This window comes from Argiope bruennichi, chromosome 5, assembly GCF_947563725.1.
Source record: "Argiope bruennichi chromosome 5, qqArgBrue1.1, whole genome shotgun sequence".
Lineage (NCBI taxonomy): Eukaryota > Metazoa > Arthropoda > Arachnida > Araneae > Araneidae > Argiope > Argiope bruennichi.
The window spans coordinates 26057755-26077205 of NC_079155.1; the positions used below are offsets into that span (position 1 = coordinate 26057755).

General features: G+C 31.0%; 1 protein-coding gene across 3 annotated transcripts in view; it reads right to left on the minus strand.

The window, feature by feature from the left end:
* LOC129968573 (arylsulfatase B-like) overlaps positions 1–19451 on the minus strand; it is a 60867-nt gene that overhangs the window by 23564 nt on the left and 17852 nt on the right. For all 3 annotated transcript variants that reach the window (XM_056082593.1, XM_056082595.1, XM_056082596.1), the window contains exons 2-3: positions 5848–6000; positions 2444–2603 (exon numbers count right to left, since the gene is read on the minus strand). In XM_056082593.1, coding sequence (XP_055938568.1) covers positions 2444–2603; positions 5848–6000 — 313 coding nt within the window. The remainder of the gene's footprint in view (positions 1–2443; positions 2604–5847; positions 6001–19451) is intronic.

The following is a 19451-nucleotide window of genomic DNA, read 5'->3' on the forward strand; positions in this document are numbered from 1 at the left end:
GGCAATTTTTGTATGTATATTACACGAAGGATTTTACTTTAAGCTTAAACGAATTTTTAATAAATTAATTTAATTAATGGTAAACAAAATTTCTCTTATTTTTGATTAAAAAAACTCTTATCAATAAATTTTTTGATGTTCTTATTTTATATCTCAATTTCAAGTAGTTAATTACCCAAATACATTTCTAATTGAAAACCTATTAAAAATCCATTTACGTTACATCATGTGCCATGCTATGTACAAATTTGTATATTATTTAAGCTTTAATAGCGCAGTAATTTTCACTGTACTATTAAGTCATGTCTACTTTTCGTATAAGTAATTTCAAAATTAAACAGACGATTTGATAAAAATATATTTAAAACATTCGGTATGCTATAATAAGTTTATTAATATATGATCATATATTTTATGTGATGATTAAATTCAATTCGAATTACTGTTTAATTAAGTTAAAAATATTTACACTTGATATCTATCTGTCTCTCGATATAAAATGCTAATGTATGTGACAAAGAAATTGCTCTTATTACTTATCATCTAATGCCGATAATCATTTGTGAAGAAATAGCTCAATGCGTCAAATGACCATTCATATAACAATAACCCTTCATATAATTCAAGTGTTAGAAATAGTCGGAAGAGGTTTCGTCATATGACCAAAAATGCCATTTAACCAGAAGAAGGAAGGTGATAAGATTAGGCATTGAAAACAGAAAACTTAATCGAGCACAAAAACGTTGAGTGGGTAATAGTTATGGTTTAGAATGGAAATTGATAACCATTCTCCCAAAACTCTTATCCCACAAAAATGGCTGTTGCATTACCTTAAAACTGAAAAACAAATCAATTTTTAGTGATATCAGTTTTGTTTCACTGCTTTTTTTTCATTATAATTAGTAAATGTTTAAATTCTATTTTGATACACAATCTGTAGCATTATTTTTAATGCCATGATTAGATTTATTACAATTTAAACATAAAATTCAATCGCGTGCTTTTTCCAATGTTAAAATATAAATAAAAAAATTACTTTTATTAAAAATTAACTCCGAAATAGGATTGTCTCTTCCGCTTTTATTTTGTCGTCTATACACTTTTTAAATTTTCAAATGAAGTATTTTGAGGCATTTTGATCCAATTCAATTGATATTTTTCAGTCGTATCATGTCAAAGGTGAAACTGTTATAAAGAAGGGGCATTCCATATTAAGCGTTTAACAGTCTAAAAACTCAAATAGGCAAGTTAGGTGGCTAGTACAAAATATCAGGCAATTTTATGAGGGAATAGACATCGTAATTTTAAATCTTAATTGAAGAATATGAAAATGACGATTGAACTGACATCATAATTTTCAATTTATTTCGTTGTCTATACACTTTTTTAATTTTCAAACTCAGTATTTAACAGCATTTTGATCCAATTAAATTGATATTTTTCAGTCGTAGCATGTCAAAAGGTGAAACTGTTATAAAGAAGGAACATTCCACATTAAGCGTTTTACAGTCTAAAAACTCAAATAGGCAAGTTAGGTGACTAGTACAAAATATCAGGCAATTTTATGAGGGAATAGACATCGTAATTTTAAATTTTAATTGAAGAATATGAAAATAACGATTGAACTGACCTCATAATTTTCAATTTATTTCGTTGTCTATACACTTTTTTAATTTTCAAACTCAGTATTTAACAGCATTTTGATCCAATTAAATTGATATTTTTCAGTCGTAGCATGTCAAAAGGTGAAACTGTTATAAAGAAGGAACATTCCACATTAAGCGTTTTACAGTCTAAAAACTCAAATAGGCAAGTTAGGTGACTAGTACAAAATATCAGGCAATTTTATGAGGGAATAGACATCGTAATTTTAAATCTTAATTGAAGAATATGAAAAGGACGATTGAACTGACCTCATAATTTTCAATTTATTTCGTTGTCTATACACTTTTTTAATTTTCAAACTCAGTATTTAACAGCATTTTGATCCAATTAAATTGATATTTTTCAGTCGTAGCATGTCAAAAGGTGAAACTGTTATAAAGAAGGAACATTCCACATTAAGCGTTTTACAGTCTAAAAACTCAATAGCTAAGTTAGGTGGCTAGTACAAAATATCAGGTAATTTTAAGTCTTAATTGAAGAATATGAGAGCGACGATTCAACTGGCTTCATAATCCACTTCATTATGCCTACAAAAATTTCAATTCCATAATTTCATAGTCATTACAACTTTTAAAAAAATTCCTGATTCTTCATGAATGTTCAATAACTATCGTTACTGTGCTTAAAAAATTTAATATACATTGCAAAGGAAGTATTTCTTCTTTTTAGCAAATCCAAAAAAGCATATTCTGATGATTACTTTGAATATGAAATTTGAATTTTTTATAAGACTGACAAAAAAGAATTGTAAAATTTGCGAATCTCAAGTTGTACTTACCTAAACGCATCGGATATTTTCCCGTAAGCAGAGCAGCTCTGGAAGGTGAACAAAGACGTTCTACGTAGTAGTTGTTGAGTAGAATTCCTGACGCTGCCAGAGCGTCCAAGTTGGGGGTTGGAATTTGTGGTGATCCGTGAAAACTGACGTCATTCCATCCCTAAGCGTAGATTACATTAAAATCAAATAAATAAATAACGTGTAATGTATGTCTTTAAATTGTCTTGTAAATCGATGAATTATTGTCCTTCACTTAAACAAGACAGAAGATCTTTCGAATGAAATTGTCGTAAGAATTTTAAATATCCTCGGGTACTTTGTCTCCTCGGATAAAAATGGATTTCTCTATAAATGTAGATACTTTTGAAATCCACACATTAAAACAATTAAACATGAACAATGAACAAATTTAAAATTTATCGGAATATCAATTTCGGGAAATTTTAATTCTATAGTGGGGAATTAAGACGAACAAGAAAACATTCTGATAAAAAAAAATGCTACTTTTTTATGAGTGATCAACAAATTTGAATATAAGAGCAATTTCTTTAACACTAAGATATGTCGGCCATGTACCATCAATAAAATTTGATGATGTATCCGAAAGATTGATAACTTTTTGCATTATGTGACGTTAAGAGAAAAAACCTTGCAATTTCCCGAACATAAAATTGGTAAAAATGGTTATGAGTAAGACGATTGTCTGAAACAAGACAGAAGCTCGTTCGAAAAAGCCTGGGTGGAAGTTTCATCTTTGACATATGAGGAGTCCATGATTGCGTAATTATAGCATAGAATATCTAAGAATATAACAGAAAGGAAAATAAATTAATTATAATAAACAATTATCTGTGTCAATTCGCTTTCAAGCATTTATCTACCCTTCTTTACTGTGACGAAGTTTGTAACATTCATATTTGTTTATGCAACATAGTATTTGCATCTTGTAGAGTGTACTAGCTTTTGATGTGCATAAAATGAATCTAAAATATAGAATTTTGAAGTTACTATTATTCCCAAAATAGGGGTAGCATTTGATTGTACAATGCATTTAATACAGAAAGCTGAACTTTGAAAATAAATCGTAATAAGATTTTGAGAGTGATGGCAGTGATGGCTATGGCAGATGGCTGTGTATGATATAGAGCAATTTTAGACGGTGGTTCCTGTGAGTGTAACAGTAGTAATTAATATAAGCGCCGAAGAATGGATTTCTCTGAAACTAATTTTTTTTGACGGAAGGTACTAATGCAATCGACATTTATAACTAAATTTATAAGGAACCGAGTGCATGTTAACATAAAGCAGTTTTCGGTGGCTCACTAATTTTAGACATAATAATGTCTGTGCATATTTTCTTAGAAGTATAGTAAAATATTTATGCGTTACGATACATGTTCCATCAATATGTCACTCAAATACACACCATTGCTCGAGTGCATAGAAAGTACACTGGAATTGACGCCGCGCACTCAAGGTTTTGCAGATAATGACCTTGAACTATCTATCCTTGCCAAACACATAGCTATGAAGCATGATTTAGTAAAGAATTTTCTTTCAGAGCTTTTGTCTAGACGTGTATTCCAATTACTTTTCCCTAAAAGCTTTCAGAACAGGATTGTGTGTATTTTGTCGATATGGAGCAACGGCGGAATGGGTTTCGTACTGAAGAGCTCTTCCTTTCAGTATAACTGCCTTTCTAGACGACCAATTAATCACTTTCTTTTGAGTCCACTGAATTCATGCTCATTATGTTACACTATTCGTCACTCACACAACTCATGCTAAATTTAAGAGCGGACATATATTTCTGGCTTTTCAGCCGCTCTTGGATGCAATGTAAAAAATATCTATCGAAAAAAATGAGTAAGGAATTTATGCTTCATCTTGCCGAAACATGATAAGTTTCATTGAATTCAAGCTTATTGTTTGCTCATCGGTTGACATCCTGCGCAGGGAAGGTGGAAAATAACGAAGTGGAACTTTTTAAGGCTGATTAATCCTTTAATTTAATGCTACATTACAATTGATATTGAAGTGTATCAAATGGTAACTGAATTGAGCTTATCTGGAATTTTTTTTAGTGTTTCTTTTTAATTTTTCACATGTGTGCATTTTTTTATATTTTATTCAATTATTATATGTTTTAGACGATTTTACGAATAATCTTGGACTTAATAATTAGAGTAAAAAACAGAAGATTCAATAAGTTTTCGAACCATGCACGTTACTGGTGTTGGCTGTAATACAAAAGATTATTCTCTGAAATAAACTGTGACTGAGTTTTCAGAATGAAATTAGTTGCATTGTTTTGCTGTTACATGGCTTAAAAATGCCTAATGATGCTGTTATTAATGTTTAATGCCTTCTATTTTGTTTCTCATATTTAGGAAATATTCTATTCGGGAAATTGTGATTTGTAAATACAAAATAATTCTTTTACATCCTAAGCACTTAAATTTACTTTCAGCATTTCAATGAGACTTCAGTTATTTTCGCGATTTAAAACGTAAGTTGTTGGATTTAACACAAAAAAATGAAACTCAAATTTATTTTAAGATAAAATTTAACAAAACCTAAAATGAACAATCATGAAATCAAGAAATTCTATTTTCCCAACACAATTATTTTACAAAATTGATCTTTGTATTGTCTTAAGACACAAAAATATTACCTTTTTAATAATATCAATTTGATTTTTTTAAAATTCGTATGATTTTTCCTTAATTTTTAATAACAGTTTTTAATGCAATTTGTTCACACATTTTGTTCTGAAATATTATGGTGGAATTCAAACTCACCCATCAAACAATTCAATCACGTGATTTTGCCAACTTAGTAATAGGATTTTCACTTTTACTTCCGCTTTATATATACATCTATAGTTTGCATTAAATTATTCCAATTGAATTCACCTCAATTGCATCAAATAACAAAAAGAAAGAAAAATACATTTCATTTAATCTTAATTATCTAAACAGTCAATGATCTAGGCGAATAAGCTAGTCGCCAAAGGCGGCTAATAATATTAATAATACAAAAAACCTTACTGATTAAATAAGTGAAACACTACCAGTGTTTGTTTCCCTGAAAAATGCAGATCTGAATTGAATTTTGATTCCAGTCAGTCGACAGAGAACTCCCAAAAAATCTATGTTTACTGTTTTTCTCTGTATTAGGAAACGCAAAACACGCCACATAATTTTAATATACAAAAAAATCCGAGAGGAAAATGATCTCGACTGTTGATTTGATTTATTGATTGAATGTTTCAATGTAGAATTTTCGTGAATTCTCTTTATACAATTCATTTGCAAAAATAAAATAATAAATAAAATAAAAAATATAAATAAATAAAAAACAATAAATAATTAAATAAAATTATAAGAAAAACGCATTCTTACTAGATCATCAGCAAAGACGAAGATGACATGTGGTTTAGAAGATTTCACAGGCTTGTCGGCAGTTGAGACTACTATAACGTAGCAGATGACAGCAGCCAAGGAGAAGAAAATACCGAAGAAGAGCATTATGGCCACTGTCTTCTCCTTAATCGCCTAGAAATAACGGATAAAGGAAAATTTCAGTTGAAAGCAAGTGGTAGTTAAGCAAGAAAAGAATGCAACCTATCTGCTCATTTCATCACTTCTAAACCAGAATTTTCTTTTGATGGCGCGTTTTCCCGCAAGCGCTAGCAACCGGGGATGGTGAAATATCATCTGAAGCAAAAATAGAAAATGGCAAATGGAAAGTGTCAATGACCTTTATTTTTGCTTAATTTACTTGATAGAATCTGCAGTTGATGCTGAAGTTTTAGATGAAAATAAATTTAATAAAAACCGTGAAAAATTAATGATAGTTAACCATTAATATCAAAACTAATCCAAAGTTTGAGTCATTCTGGGTGAGATACACGATTTATTATTTCATTTCATTAGAGAAAATAATTGATTTCCAAAATATTATCAAGCATCGAACTGATTTTAAAATGCCAATTTTCGAGTGTTTTGAAACCTAATTTACAACCATTTGCAAAAGTCAAACATTATTATTTTATTGAATTTTGCCTTCAAATATTAACCCTTAACTGGGGACGTGCGGTCTGTGAGACCGCTAGCGATGGATTTTCTGTCCCCCCTATTCTATTTTTAGCTTAATTGAATGGATTGACCCTGTAGCTTCCTGTTTTGTGACCTTGAATACACGTGTATTTTTTCAACCGATTTCAGCAGATGCTTTTTAAAATAATTCAGTTATCTCTTCGAGCGCGGTCTCTAAGACCGCATCTCCCTGTTAGTGTCCCAGTGATAAACAAGGCTTAGCAGAGGGCGCTAATTCTTGGGCCCCGAAATATCATCCAGTTTACTGATTCTATTATGAAGAAGTGCTCCAGACACTTTTAAATGAAGCAGAAAGTGGTTTTAGTGATAAGAATAATTATACAGAAGAGTTTTTTCGATGAAAGTTCGCATTCAACTGATTTTGATATGTATGTTCAAACATAATTAATTTTTCTAGTCATAATGTATTTTGAAAAATTTATAAAATATATTAATATGCCGAAAGATATATATACAGAATTTATAGGTTGATTTTTGTACTAGTTCTTTACCTGTATGTTTAAAATGCCCTAGAAAACCGTGATATGAAAGTCACACAAGCCGATAAAAAAAGGGTCAATTTTACCCACTGTCATTTTTTATTTTTTTCGTATAAATGTTGAATTTTACATTATATTGTCTTCTATATACCTTCATATACTGTAAAAATAAATATAATTTAAAAAGTAAAAAGTAATATGCCTTTTCAAGATTATTATTTATTGTAACCTGTAATTTGAGAAGAAAATGTATGTTCCAATGCATTTACTTTTTTCAATGACAATATATTTTGAAAATTTTCTAAAACATATCTATATATCAAGAAAAATATCTGCGCAATATATTGGCAGTTTTTCATACTAATACATTCATTAGAAAATTTAATCTGAGTGTAAATAAAATGCGGTCTCGTAGACCGCACCCCCCATTTAAGTCCTAAAATTTCACCTCCCCAGTTAAGGGTTAACAGCATTGGATGTCGATTGCTTTTGTGTGTATATATATATATATATATATATATATATATATATATATATATATATATATATATATATATATATATATATATATATATATATATATATATATATATTGTTTATAAAAATTAATACCATTAAATGAATACCATTTAAATCATCAATCATCAATACCATTCCATTGAATCAATACCATTTAAATGAAAATATCATTCCTAAAAATAACTGGCTTGAGTTATGTAATTTTAATATTACTGAAAATTACGTGTTTAATGGTATTAATTTTTATAAACAAGTGAAGGGCATTCCAATGGGGACAGCTTTCTCAAGTGCTTTAGCTAATATTTTCCTGCATTACTATGAGAAAAAAATAATTAAATATAATTTAATAAACGGGTGGAGATATATTGATGACCTACTTTTGATTAACTTCGACAATACTAATATTATTACTAATTGCTATCCAAAAGATTTAATTCTAAAAGATACAAATAAAAATCAACTTGAGGCTACCTTTCTGGATTTAAAAATCGAAATTGCTAATGATAAAACAATAGTTGGTATATACGATAAAAGGGATGATTTCAACTTTAAAATAACAAAACTATGTAACTACCATTCCAATCTAAACTCTAAAATTTTCAAAAATCTAATTTTCTCACAAGTTAACAGGATCAAAAGGGTTTGCAATAATAAAAATTCTTATATTGAAGCATCAAATATCCTCCTTAAAAATTTAATTAAAAATGATTTTCCTAGAAATTACTGTAATGTCAATTTTTTAATTAAACAAGGTATGGTTTGGGATTAATCCTTTGGCTTTAATAAAAATAGAACTTTACTTGCATATTGGATCACTCAATAGATGGCGCTGGGTGCCTACCTCTGTTTACATAATTTACCGTTAACTTTTTTAAAAACAGGAAATCACAATCGATTGTTTAAAGTTTCCTTGACTGTTGGATGGTATGTACTGGCCTTTTCGTTTTTAATTTTAATTTTAATTTTAATGCTGTTTTTTTTTTGTTATTTTTGTTATTGTATTTTTACTTTGTTGTGGTTATTTTTTTCTAATTTGTTATTTTGTATTTCCTTTCTGTTAAAATGGTATATCTCTTGAGCATAATTTCAGGGGATTTTCGGGTCACGAGGAATCATTATTAGACAATGTCTGTATGTCCTCACAGAAAAAATCCCTTTATTTGAATCCCTGCCTGAGGGTGACCCTTGAAAAAGTCTTCAGGCCGGATTCTTTTTTTAATAATTTTTTTGGTTTAATTTTTATTTGATTTTTGTTTTTCCTATTAACTTGATTCTAATACTTTTGTATATATATATATATATATATATATATATATATATATATATATATGGTTAAGTTGTGATTTCATACGTTTGGCGATTCAAAATTTCTTTTGAAAGATTAAAAAAAAATATTTAAACCTGCTGCTGCATGTAGAAAAAAGGGTGCGATGATATAATATTATATGAGATAACAAAAAGTAAGAATGACACAAATTAGGTACCAAATTTCAATCAAACGCCATCAATAATCGGTTAGCTTTCGGCTTTCAAGACTGAGATTTGATTGATGAATATTCGAAATTCAGAAATAGAATTTAATAGGAAATGTAATTCATCTAACAGTATAGTGTGTCTCAATTCAATATGATTGATATTCCTTCTTGGGCTTTTATTAGTCATGGTATCAATTTATTGATGTATTATAGTCAGCAACTCATCGATGTTGGACTCAGATGTCAGAAAATCAATGTTTTCACTAGAGAGAGAGCAATTTCTCCGAAACTTTCTCACATATTCTCTAAAGAATTCTTCTTCTTTTCAGACTGGCATCTCTCTCCAATTCCGGCCGTCGGTAGGCTGTTGCAAATGCCTAGTCTTCGAGACCCTAAGATTCCAAGTTAAAGACCCGATTACATCGAAGAACTTTCGTGTAAGCGACTCTGGTGCACTTTAGATCCTTCGGGGCTAAATGTCTCTGTATTGGTATGGAAGTCGGATTGAGGAGTTCGTCTTCGTCATCTGACCACAGCTCGAAATTACGAGATCCATCCCCAAAAAGTCCTAGTGTTTCTTTGAAGTGTGGGGTTAATGAATTAAACTATAATCCTTCCAACTCCCTCATAAAATTGTAAACCCGGACAAGGCCGTACACACCCCGAGTGCTGAAATTTTTATTTTCTGAATCCTACCCATGAAAGTTCTATACTTCAGAATAAGGCAAAGTAAGTATGCAAATGTGCATTAAAGGAAGCATGCACACATGTATTCTAGCTATTGTGTATATAATACATTCACTACTACGTATACAATGAAAGAGCCTATCAGTATGTGATCTCTGGAAGTTGTTTTAGCGGTTAATAGCTGGGTTGCTGTTAATATACAACTACCAGAAAACAGAATATTTGTTTTCGACGCTTTTTTACAACAGACTGAAACAAAATTTGAAACATATCTACTATATCACGATTCCATACCAAATTTCATTTATTTAAATCAATTCGTTTTTGAATTACCGTGCTTACAAGTAAGCGAACGTACAAACCGACAGACAGTCAATATCTGCACGGATTTGGTGTAAAATTTGTTGCGAATCTGTACTTTTGATCACAAATTTACACACCAAATTTTATCTGTCTGGCTCTTTATGTACTGTAGTTATCGTGTTCAGTTATATTTGGGCCGGCGTCCAGGCATAGGGGTAGCGCGTCTTCCCCGTGATCTGGGCGTGCTGGGTTCTAGTCCCGGTTCGGGCATGGTTGTTCTTCATCTGTTCTGTCAGTAAGATGTGTGAATGTGCCCCCCTGTAAAAAGGTGTTGTGCAAGTGAATGTGATGCTTGAGTAGCTAAGACGTACTCTTAGCCTTAGTTGGCGCTACTAAAACAAGAGACGCTCCCTTGGCTTAAAATCGCTGACTTCGCCAGCGAGCTTGTCCATGGCAAGTGCCAATATAAAGAACAACAACAGTTATATTTGGAAAAACAGAAAGACAGATTTAATAGGAAAGGATTTCTCTCTTAATGTGAAAGAAAAACAAAACTAGTCTAAAGGTTATATACTACATTTCATCCATTTAACTTAAAACGATTGTGAGTTACCATTTTAGCAGATAGAAATATTATTATAAAAAAAAAATTCTTTTCCGAACTATGAGCGGCTATATCAGTACCTTGAATTCGATTTTTTTTTATGATTAAAAGTGGTATCGAAAATTTCACTTTTTTCTTCTATAATTCGAATGCCGGCAGAACCCTATTTCTGACACCAATATTGTATATCTGTATAAAAATTTGAAACCAATATTTAAAAAAGAAGAGTACAGAAATTCCTCTTCTATTTTATTAATTATTATTATTGTGAGACAAAGTTCAACATAAAGGGCATCGCATTGTGTAAGAATACGAGGAAGTCGTTAGGAAAGAGCAAGTTGTCTAGTTATGCAACAGTTTTTATCAACTGAAAATTCTAAGAAGCCCATTCTACGATGAAATTCATATAATTATTAAATTTTTTGCTGGTAAAATTACATTTTTTTTGTTTTAAAATACAGTGTGATTATAAATGAATACCCCGAATTTTGCAGGGCTATTAAAGAAAAAGAAAATAAAATACAGCTTTGTTGTTCGTCGATAATTACAAATAATAATTGAAAGTTTAAATTTAGCATAGTTATAAGTGATCATTCTAAGCCCCTCCAAAAATATTGTCACATAGATATTTTAGTGTGGAACGCAATGACACATACAAGAAGTAGAGGTAAACCAATTTATTAACTCAACTAAGAACTGAGAACACCGTGACTGACAAATCTTCTGCTTTTATACTAGCAGGGAAAGTTCCAGAATACTTTTCTGGAGACAGTAAGAAAAGTCCAGAACACTTGTCTGGTAAACTAAAGAAAGATCCAGAATTTTCTGGAACATGAAATAAAGAAAAACATAAAATCAAGGAACTAAATATTTACACAAACTGTGTATCGCATTGTCTCTAGCGGAATTCGAACTTGCAATCTCTTAATTAAGAGACCAGTGCTATGACCATTCGGCCATGTAGAGTCGACTGCCTCTTTTCAATGCGGCAATATGAACAATATTAAGTCATCCCATATGTTCTCAGCATTTTTGATATCACGCTTTGAAAACCGGCAGATATGCATGGTTTAAGTCCATAAACATCAATTGTCACCGGTGAGACAAACACCTGTTGTTTCATTTAGCCCAATAAAACCAGCGAAAGTCATCTCCCCAAAACTTTCTCATAGACTCCTTAATAAAGATGTTATAACAAAGAATGCCTTGCATGGTATTGGTGTGCAATAGTTACGAAATATCAACATTTGGCGTGAATTCAGTCATTTTACTGAATCTATTGTGATATTCTTGGTGAATTATTTGGCGATTAATCCCGGATATAATAATGATAACATCCGAATATAGAATCTGTATTTTTCATGCTTTTTACCAAACGATTGAAACAAAAATTTGTTAAAAAGCTACACTTGTAGTCACAAAATCCCATATCAAATTTAATATATTTAACTCTTTCCGTTTTTAAATCATCGCATTTACATGTTTCTGAAAGTACAGACATGTTTCTGAAATAGAAGGTCAATCCCTCATTGGATTTGGAACAGAATTTGATAGGTGTATCTCCATAGATATTAAATGTATGTGCCGAATTTTATCCATCTAGCTGTCTTCGTTTTGAATCTATTGTTTTAGCTTATATTCGCACAGCCGGAAGGCCAGACTTCTCCTGAATGGAGTTTTCTCAAAATATGATAGAAATCTACGAATTTAATTTAAGGACAGTACACCAAATTTCATCTGTCTGGCTCGAAGCATTTATGTCGTCTTTGTCACAGACAGACATACGGACATTTTCCAAAAATGTGTTTTTCTAACTGAGAGAGGTATAAAAAGTGGAGATTCGTCAAAATCTCGTGGTCAGATATTTTAACGATTACTAGACTTCCTCTTTACTATGTATACGATATAGTGAAAATCAGATATTGTCATGCATGAATATTTGCATCCTTTCAAAACTTCACACCAGGCATGAAGAAATATTTGTGCGATAAGTTATCGTAAAGCTTCGATATGCTTTGCATATCTAAAGGAAGTCACACTTCTAACTGTGCTGAATTTAAACTTTAAATAGTTATTTTTGATTTTCGATGAACAGCAAGTCTCAACTTTGTTGTGTTTTCTTTTAACTGACCTGCGGGGTTGGGATATTCTTTTGTAACACCTTATATATTCCTTTTCGAGGAAAAACAATAGCGCCATCAAAATCTAGCTTTCTCCTGAGAAATAAAAATATTGATGATATATAAGTTAATCAAAAAGTTATTTGCAATTTTTCGTTAAAAGTTTCGATAAAATGCTATTTTGATGAAATTTTATGACAAAGCTTTAGATATTTATCCATATTGATGTAGAGGTCACACCCAGTAATATTAGTTCGACTGATAATCAATCCTAAATATATCCCTCGTCATCTGACCGCGGTTCAAAATTACGAGGTCGTCATAAAATAGCCCTAGTGTTGCTTCAAACGGGACTAATATAACTAAACTAAACTAAACAAACCTAAATATATCCCAGGAACTGCAAGTATATGATATGAGTGTAATACTCAGGAACAACCGTCCATATTGGAAATTCGTGCATTACTCCGTTTTTTTTTTTTTTTTTTTTTTGTAAACGGAAAGGTGAACCGCATTAAATTTATTGATAATGGCATGAAGTATACAGTAAAAATGCAACATCCACTCAAGCTACCGCAAAATGATGCAATATGCTTGGTAATGAACGTTGCGATATTGAGTACGAGAGAAAACTATCAACTACAACAAATTTTGAAATCGACCCTTGCATGGACGAGATTTCTTAGCTAAAGGCAATGAAAAACATGTGCATTAGGATGGAACAAAATGGCCTTAAGAATTTTCTTTTAGATTTTAGTTTGATAATAGTGCGGAAATGCTGCCTTTTAGGTTAAAAATCAATTTTTAAAAATTTGGTTGCAATATTACATTACCTAGAGGTGCCGCAAAAATTTTGAAATTTGTAAAAAAGTTGAAAAAAAATGGAAATTTTTAAAAAGGGTCTTTAAAATTTTTTCTAAGAATTTGGTTTGGTAATAGTGCGGAAAAGTTAGCTTTTAGGTTCAAAAAGAATTTTTAAAAATCTGGTTGAATTACATCAATATCTCAAGGTGCTGCAAACTGTTTAAAGTTTGTAAAAAATTGAAAAATTATAAATTTTGATAAAATATTTTTGTGAAATTTTCGTTTATATATTGTTACAAAAGATGATTTTAAATACATATATAAACATTACAATTGGAAAAAAATTATTAATTACAAAATATAATAATAATAAAATATTTTTTGTCAAATTTTGCGTTTTTTATTTCTGCATTCTTAATGATTACAAATGTTACAGCTGCAAAATGTTTGTTTCTACTTCTTTGCCGCATTAAACTGTTTTTTTAAATTAAATTTTGGCCTATTCACATGTAAATCAATTTTTGCTCTTATGTATCCTTTCCTTGTGATTGAACCACAGACATTTTGAGCCGATTCAGCCACCAGTTTCACAGCTCTTTCCACTGCTTGCATGTGAGAAGGAAGCCGAAGAAAATCGATAACCGAGTCCCCTATACTATTTGGTTTAGCTCCAATTGCCTTCTGTATAAAGTCTTTAAGAGAGTCAATGGAAACATGTTTTAGCAAGGACGGTTCAGTTACATCATTTTCAGACCATGAGATAATATTGATGTAATCATTTGCATCGAGGTTTATCTTTGAAACTTTACACTTCCTGATTCTGTCTTTACTTTCTGTTCTTGCTTTTAAAACACATCGTAAACCAAGTTCACTTTGAATTTCACATTCATCACTTAGCATGGACAAAAGGATATTTTCTGAAGCAGCAAAGTACCCATTTCTTTGAATAATCTGGTCTATAACGTTCTTGAGATCGTCAGAGAGACAGCATGAATATGAGATAAGGTTAAAAATATGTTTGGAACCATAAATACATGAAAGTTTTAACAATATTAAACCACACAGGCACCTGGTAGTTTTATCTCTTCTTGTCTATTTGATGGATCTGGTTGGTTTGTCTCTTTTTGTAAAGAGCTTTGTTCTTTTTCTTTGTCATTGTCGCCAGTAATCATTTCTGATGCACTAGCATCTTTTGTCCGTTCTTGATTTAACTTAACTATTCTCTATATTTCTTTACTCTTTCTTGCTTCATTCTTCCTCAGAGCTCTTGAGGTAGAAATATCAATATTATCTATAACTATTTTCCAGTTAGAGCGTTGATCGTTTAGAACCCTTTATTCCATAACTGGCACTTTTATGCAAGTCAGCTGTATCAAATTAACGCTTAGCTTCTTCTCTAAATTCTGTGAGATTGGAATCAAAATCTGAACATTTTCTGTTTTTAGACTTTAATACCTGTATTTAGCATGATAAGCTTTTATCATTTCTGAAATTCTTTTGCTGAAAACCATGGAAATAGAAGCTCTTGACCATATTTGTTTTCTATTATGGAACTAAAGTGTCACATATTCCGCTTACAGAAGGATCCTCCTCTGAAGCAATTTTGAGGTTATGTCTAAATATCACAGCAGCATTAGTGAGTTCAATTTCAAGCAAATCACTAAATTTCCCAAAAATAGAAAATTCGAACACTTCGATATTTGTCTTGCCTTCACTAATTTATGCTGAACTATTTTTATTTATAATATAGCACATAAGCTCATAAAATAACAAATCAGTTACTTTAATCGGTTACATAATAGACGGAGCGGAGACTCCAACTCAATTGAACTAATGATTTGAGCTAATGATTTGAAACCAGCTCGGTCCTTGTCATAGGACGCAGACAAATCTCCACCTTACCTCAATAACAGCCGCTTCGGCGGCGACTCAGTGCCATGCCAGAGCAATAGTGAAACAGCTTTTATACTTTTATTCACATGGCAACGCCGATTTAAAGCTTTTTATTTCATAATTGAAACCAAGAAAAACCCTTAAAAAGTTGCCAAAAGTGTGTTTTTATGAAACTTTGACATCCTTGCGGCACCTCAAGATGTACTCTACTATTTTTTATAATTTTTATTTAACCTATACCAAACATTTATACCGAAAAGCAAGTTTTCCGCGCTATTTCAAATTAAAAATCAAAAATATATTTTTTTTACTCCTCCCTATTGTACAATGATCCAGTTTTTGTGAAAGAAAAGTGCACCGCATTACAATTTATTAAAAGTTTCATGAATGAAAAGTTTCATATGGTGAACATGCAATCCACTACAGACTACAGCGAAATGTTGCAACATGCTGGAAAATGCATGCACAAATATTGAAAAACCATCAGCTGCTCAAATTTTGAAATCAAAGCTTGCCTAGACGAGTTTTCTTTGTAGAAAACATTAAAAAATTTGTGCCTATGTAAAATTTGTGACAAACTTTAAATAACTGAGGTAATTAATTACATCTAAAAGCAGACTATACATGGAACTTTAGGATAAAAATAAACCTATTTTTAAACTTTCATTCTGTTTTATTTTCTTAAGCAGCACAACTAACTTTATTATCTTTGAACGGAAACTCAGTTCCAAACAGGAAAGCTAACGTAAATATTTTTATTCAAAAGTCTTAAAAATTATGACTTATTCATCCTTGAGTCGAGTAAGGTTCCATTGATTCCAGGGCTTGTTTACCAATGGTTGAATAATATTATGATAAATGTTCTTTATTTGGAGGGCTGAATTTGAGAAAAATATTTGAGTACATCTGCTGAAACACTGATAGAAGTTAGATAAATAGAGCAATTAAATGGTTCGTGTGTACTTATCTCATATAAAATAATACATAAATTGTAGAAACATGTAGTTTCAAAATAAATTTTGCAAACTTTAGCTTTTTTTTCACATCCTTAAGTTCTTAAGTCACGTTTTTCACGTTAAAAAAGCCGGATATAATATTGCCAATGAGACTACAGCAATGAATCAATTTAAGGGCCAATGGAGTTACGTTAATAAGACCAATAATTACAATATGATACAAGGTACGTTAAAATTCTTGTATTTGGAAGAACAATTCGTAGCATAAATATTCTCCTAATACAAGGATTTGTTTATTGCCTTAAAACTTATATATATATATATATATAGTTGTTTTAAGTTAAATTTCCCTAAAAATTAATCTATTTCTCCTAATTACTCTGTTGATAATTTTAACAATTGAAATTAGATATTTTTAACAGTCGAAATTAAAAAATAAATAAACAAAATCTCAAAATTATGTATTATCTTGAATGGTGCCTGAGAAAAGATATCCAAGTGCAAAAGGGTAACACGCCATTTCAAATATGGAATCTTTTCATATCTTCAGCTTAATTTGCTGCAGATATTTTACTACTTAATTTACTGTAGATATTTTTAACTGTCGAAATTAAAAAATAAATTTTAAAAAAACCTCAAAATTACTCATTGCCTTGAATGAGGCCTGAGAAATGATACCCGAGTGCAAAAGGTTAGCACGCCATTTTAAATATGGAATCTTTTCATATCTTTATTTTAACTTATGGTATATTAACGTCTCGTTTCAGAGCCTCATTGGGGCTGTTTTGGGGCAATTTTGTGTAATGGTCAAATGGCAAGAACGACACTCGAGCTGGTACTCCCCTCAGAACTTGGCATTTCGGTACGATGTCGGTTTGATGTGCACTTGGCCTCCGTGGACGACTGATCTTTAATGGAATTGAGTTCTAGAGTCCCCCAGAACGTAGCTTTACCATTTGGCGACAGTGGCCCATCTGTACTTTATAGAAGGGCAACAATTAGATACTTATCTAACAAAACCAGAAACAATATGAATTTACTTTTAGGTTCTTGTGATGAGTGGTAAGTTTTTACGACAGAACACTATGCTTTTGTTAAATTATTACAAAAGGATAAATTAATGTTACATGTTGCCACGCCGATTCAAATTTGCCAAGCCTTTTCCTCTAGAAAATCTTAAATTTCTTGACTCAAATGCACAAAAGAATATGCAATCAGATTCAGATGACGTTGGCAGTTATGTTTGTCACAAGTCATGCGTCAAACATAATTAGCGGCACTTGAAGTGATTACATCCAAATATTGACAATAATCAGTGCCCGAACAACAAAGAGCTTGATCTCAAAGAATTCCAAGAAATACGTAATAATAAAACGTTGGTAACTAAGCCTAATTTTGCACCGTTCCTGTCTAGACCGCGATATCTGATTTTTTTACTTTTTTCGTGTTTATAATTGTCGAAAAATGTGAGCATGGAATTTTGAAGTTTCTCCAACATTTCAGATCTCTCCGACTCCGAAAATCACATTTTTGGCATTATGTCTGTCTGTCTGTTAATGCTATAGATTTAAAGACTTTGAACGAGACGTCTGAAATTTGACACAAGGAATTACAATCACATTTTCAGATTTCTATCAAATTTCCAATGAAATCCATTCATAGGAAGTTCGAGCGGACTTGATAATTAGAAAATGGAAAATTCTTGGGAGATAAAATTTATTGCATAGTTTTTACATCTAAAATAAAGATATTTATTTTAAACTAAATACGTCAAACAATTCACCATCTGTCTCTCAGTAATTTCGCAAATATGTAAATACGATTTCTCATAAAGGCTGTGAGCATGATAACTAAAAACCCTTTTCAGCTAGATGGATGGAATTTGGTATCTGGCTTTTACATCATATTTTGAATGAAATAGGTCCCAGAAAGCTTATATATCGAAATTTTTGAGCATTAGAAGGCACCAACACTAAGTAACGTAGAAAAGAGAGATGGTTGAAATTCGATATATAGACTCTGCATTCTAAAATGTAAATCCGTAGTGAATTTTGAACTAAATCCATCTGGGATTTGTTCTATTTCGTTCTAAAATATTGCATGGATATAAAAGCGATAATAAAACGAAGAACCTGAATAAATGAAACTTTGTATGTGATATCGTTACTAAAATTACAGTTTTGAATCTATTTCAGTATCTGTCACCTCATAGATAACATATTTGCTATATTACAATGAATAAAAATTTCATACATGGGAAGCTTTGCACTCATCGCTTCATGACCTTTATTTAAGGTGCAGATTTTACGTGGGGATAATAACATCTTAATAAGAGAGACCACTCCATTTGGTTCATGCATGCAGATTTTAACCACATTCTATCAACTGTTTTATGCTATTTTTCAATCGCCAAACCTACTTTTTTGATCCGGTATAAAAATGAAAAAGAAACAGATTCCAAATTAAAAATATTAAGAAAGATCTCTTCGATAGTAAAGATTGTATCATCTTTCAGCAAGGACGTTTTTAAATGTAGATATTAAAAATTAAAACATGTACTGTCAATTACTCCATATTATAAATATTATAAAGATTCTACTCGACAGTAAACATGGCATCATAATTCATTAAAGAAGTCTTTAAATCTGGATATTATCCATTAAGACATGAGCTATTAACTCTTCCAGATTGTGAATATTATGAAGATTATACTAAAATATAAGCATCGTATCATCGTTCAACAAAGAAGTCTTAAAATGTGGATATTAAGGACTAATACATGCACTGTAAACTGCTCCATCTTACAAATATTATGAAGATTCTATTCGGCAGTAAGCATAGCATCATAATTCATCAGGGAAGTCTTTAAATGTTAATATTATCCATTACGGCATGCTCTGTGAACTATTCCAGATAATGAATGTTATAAAGATTCTACACGACAGCAAGCATGGCATCATAATTCAGCAAGGAAGTCTTTAAACTTTGATATTATCCATTAAGGCATGCACTGTAAACTATTCCAAATAATGAATATTATGAAAATT